This window comes from Protobothrops mucrosquamatus, unplaced genomic scaffold, assembly GCF_001527695.2.
Source record: "Protobothrops mucrosquamatus isolate PMUCROS unplaced genomic scaffold, P.Mucros_1.0 scaffold710, whole genome shotgun sequence".
In the NCBI taxonomy this organism is placed as follows: Eukaryota; Metazoa; Chordata; class Lepidosauria; order Squamata; family Viperidae; genus Protobothrops; species Protobothrops mucrosquamatus.
In genome coordinates, this window is record NW_015386991.1 from 694,844 (window position 1) to 698,945 (window position 4,102).

The 4,102-nt window shown below is 41.7% G+C and overlaps 1 protein-coding gene across 1 annotated transcript; it reads right to left on the reverse strand.

The window, feature by feature from the left end:
- Positions 1-1,440: 1,440 nt before the first annotated feature.
- HOXC8 (homeobox C8) lies at positions 1,441-3,870 on the reverse strand. The gene is made up of 2 exons (XM_015818273.1): positions 3,435-3,870; positions 1,441-1,733 (listed from the first exon to the last, which is right to left on the reverse strand). The coding sequence occupies exons 1-2, from the start codon at positions 3,868-3,870 to the stop codon at positions 1,441-1,443; spliced, it is 729 nt and encodes a 242-aa protein (XP_015673759.1).
- Positions 3,871-4,102: the final 232 nt, after the last annotated feature.

Sequence of the window (4,102 nt, forward strand, 5' to 3'; positions counted from 1 at the left end):
ATTTCTGTGTGGGTGTACTTCGAGCATCTTGCATTTACAGATAAGTCAAGACAAATAGATAACTATACATTCAGTGCAATTAAGTCCTAACTACATTATAAGCACAATAAAATAATACAAATACTGTGCGTTCTTAACTAGGCAGTTTCAGTTGTTGGGAAATATTTTTTTTCCAAAACAAAAAAAACAAAAACAAAACCATAAGCAGCAACATACGACAACAAAACCGCGTTTACAAATACTTTCAAAGCATGATTCCTTCTATAGGTAGTGATAAGATACATTACAATGGTTTTGATCTTATTAATTATTATTAATAATATTATTATTATTTTCTGCTACTTAGTAGCTTGCATTAGGGCAATACACAACTCTTCTTAAACTGATTATGATGCTGTGGTTTTTGCAGTTCTTTTATTACGTTATTTTACTATGTATAAGCCCCCATCTTGTTGCTAATAGAAGATTATTGCAGGTTTTCCCATTTAGGTAGTACATGAAGAATGCTCACACAAGTGATCTAGCAAATAACCCCATCGCCCCAGAATCCTTAATCTAGCTCCCGCTTCTTCACGGGTATCCTAAGTATATTTATTCCTGGATCAGAGTAGAACTTTTTTTTTTCCATATCAGGGGGTTTAGGGATACACCCCTGTCCTGCAAATCGGAGGGGGGCCTGTAGGTAAGTTCTCTCTTAAGTTCATAGAGCTTAAGTTCAGTAAGCACGAAATGTTTGTCTTCAGGAATCTGCCAAGCCTCCACGTTTCCTAAAGAGGCAACACCAACATCAAAATAATAACAATTGTCCTTTAGGTGGTCCTGGCTGACAGCTAAAAGTGAAATCGTAAATGTACCTTAGCATGGAGCAGTAGATGAGTAGATAAGCTTGTTGTTGATGTTGCTTTCCTTTAAAATTAAGATAAACCTAAGTGATTATCCTGCTCTCTGTGCCTCCCCCCCCCCCACAGCCCCTTTCAGAGCATTAGAGCTGGGGAGGGCGGCCCAGGCATTCCAAAGAAGTATAGAGGATGCAAGTATTTTTGTTCTTAGAATAGGAAAAATTGCACGGAGTTGGGGTTGAGGATGATGCTGGTGCTACTGGGGTGGGGTGGGGGGTTGAAGGTAAAGTAAATGGTACTCAAAGAGCTAACTCGGGTTTTCAATGTGGTTGCGATCAATCCAGTTCTATATTTACTTTATTGGAAGAAAAATTAGAGTGAATAATAAAATAAAGAAATATCCGCTGCTATGGGGGGGGGGGGGAAGAGAGAGCAGGGAAAGTACTATGACAATAAAAAAAAAAAGGGAGGGCTACAACTGTTTGACAGGTAGTTACTGTTGTGTGTGAGTCTCTCCGTTCTATACTCTATAAAAGCGAATGACAGGGTCGTAAACATCTCGATTTATCATCCGCCATAAAATGAGGACTTCAAGGAGACGTCAGTCCTTGCTTTCTTCTTTTTCCTCTTCTTCTTTTTCCTCTTCCTCGTTGGTTTCCTCCTCCGTCTTCTCCTCATCCCTTGCTCCCGGTAGCTTATCCTTGTTGTTTTCTTTCTTCCATTTCATCCGCCGGTTCTGGAACCAGATCTTGACTTGTCTCTCTGTCAGTCCGAGGGCGTGAGAAACCTCAATGCGCCTCTTCCGTGTCAAATAGGGGTTGAAGAGGAATTCCTTCTCTAGCTCCAAGGTCTGATATCGGCTGTAAGTCTGCCTGCCACTGCGCCTTCCGGGAGCTGTGTGACACCAATAATAATAATAATAATAATAATAATAATAATAATAATAATAATAATAATAATAATAATAATAATAATAATAATGGTAGTAGTCGTAGTAATAGTAACAACAAACAAAAATAATATGAATAAGGACAACAAATATAATGTGTTAGACTCTTCCTTCCTTCCCTTCCTTTTTTATTTTTCTTTCTGTTTTTTCTCTCCTACAGGAAGCTCCTTCCTTCCTTTTTCCTCCCTCCCTCCCTCCCTTCCTTCCTTCCTACCCCCACCCCTTCTCTTATCTTCTCTGCAAACTCTTACTGTCCTGTTCACATTCCTACCTGCACACAACCAATCCTGGCTTCAAATAAAGCCAACCTCCTAGCCAGAGTCTGCGGGGCAACCTTGCTTCTCTCACTCCCCTCCATCCTGGATGTGGCTGGCGAACCAGGACTTTTCTGACTTTCTAGTACACAATGCAGCCTCTTCCTTTCTCCATCTTTGCTGGAGGAAACCCCCAGGATAGGCGTTTCGGCTCCCGGCTTCCTTTTTGTTTGCCTGCTTCTGCTTGTGTGTGGGAGTGTCTTCCCAATACATCCATATGCATGGCTGTGGCAACTGAGGCGTTGAAAATGCAATCCAACGATTATAGATTACAGGCAAAATACTCAGCTCTATCCGTATTGGCTCTCCATAATCTATGATATCAAATGCCACACACGTTAGGATGTATTTGCCCCATTCTTCTAAGTGCCCCACTAGAGATTTGCTTAGAAGTCAAAAACCCTCAATCACAACAATAACTTTTGGTCTTTTATTCTCTCCCCCCCCCCTACATGTTTGATCTGGGCCCCGTTCTAGTCGTCTTCATCTTAACAAAACAACTGGGTTTAAAACATTTTGACTGAAACTCTCCTTTAATTTCCCTCTTTAAAACAATCCAGACTCCATGTGTTTTTTAAATTAAAAGGCCTTCTAAATAATACTCTATGAAGGCGAAACTTGCCCTAGGTAAGTATTCTGCCATGCTAGTCTGTGGAGCATCTGGGTGTAGTTTTTATATCTAGCAATGTATAGAAGAATTATAATTATTAGTAGAGATTCATCTAAAAAAAATTCCTCCACGAATGGAATGTTAAATTGGACCACGCTGCCCTTCAAAGGTTTTAACTTTTAATTGCAATCCCCACTCAAAATAGCCACGTCTTCTCAAGCAGTATCCCTTTTTGGTAAAGCTCACCTTTTAGCCCAAGGCGTCAAGCGGTTAAGCAAAGCTAGATGACATTTTAGAAAAAGCAGCGTATATATGAACATGCTAATAACCTCGTGGGAGCTGTTTCTTACTGCTCTCCTCCCGGCAAGCCATAAAAAGAAAGTTTTACTTTATTGTGATTTAAACCCAGAAATCACCTTCCTGGCTTTTCCAAGACAACTGCAGCCCTTCTACTTTTTTTTTTTTTTAACGAGAAAACAACACACACACCCCTCCCCGCCATTGCCCAAACAGGAAGAAAAAAAACCCAGGATTATAACCGACCCCTCTGTTCCTCTGTCTGCCTTTCCCTGCCGCTTCAAAATACAGATTACATTCCCCCCTTCCTTCCTTCCTTCCTTTCTTTCCTGCTCTGCTGAAATAGGGAAGGAAAAACAAAGCAAAACCACGATAAGAAGGAAGGAAAGGAGAGAGAGAGAGAGAGAGAGAGAAAAGATCCTAACCGTGCGGTCTCATCCATGGGAACATGAGACTGGGAGAAGAATTTTGATTTAAATGCCCTTGTCCCTCGCTAGAGTTACTGTTGGAGGAGGATTTACAGTCAGGATATTGAACCACGGCCGTCTCTTGCTGGGCACCATAAAGCGACTGTCTTGGTAGGGCTTCGTATCCATAGAATTTAGACGCCTCTCCGTGGCACGCCAGAGCGCAGGGATTTTGCTGGTATCCAGAGTTAGAGATACTGGAGGTTCCGTGGTGGAAGAACTCCTGGACGTGGTGTGAAGGGTGTTGAAAGCTGGGAGCCGTGGTGCCCGGTCCGTACACGAGGGCATGGCTTCTGCTCACACTTTGTGGAAATCTGCAGTCGTAGTAAGTTGGTTCCAGGGACTCGCCGCCTTTGTACTTGGAGAAAAGAGGATTTACAAAGTAGGAGCTCATGATAGCTCTCGCATGAAAGGAAAGAAGGAAGTCAATCCTTTTTTTTTTTTTTTTTGGTAAAAAAAAATAATAAAAAAAAGGTCTTTAATTCTATGAGATCAGTGCTAAGGACTCTCGTTCTCCCCTCTCCCTGGACTCCGCAAAGTCCTGGTTTAGTGGCTGCTGGTGTGTTGTTTTTTTTTGTTTTTTTTTAATGCGCTCTCTCTCTCTCTCTCTCTCTCTCTCTCTCTCT

Coding starts and splice junctions, on each gene's coding strand:
- HOXC8 (XM_015818273.1), bottom strand. CDS start 3,870: ATGAGCTCCTACTTTGTAAATCCTCTTTTCTCCAAGTACAAAGGCGGC. Junction 1,734..3,434: donor CCCATGGATGAGACCGCACG/GTTAGGATCTTT, acceptor GGTGTCACACAG/CTCCCGGAAGGCGCAGTGGC.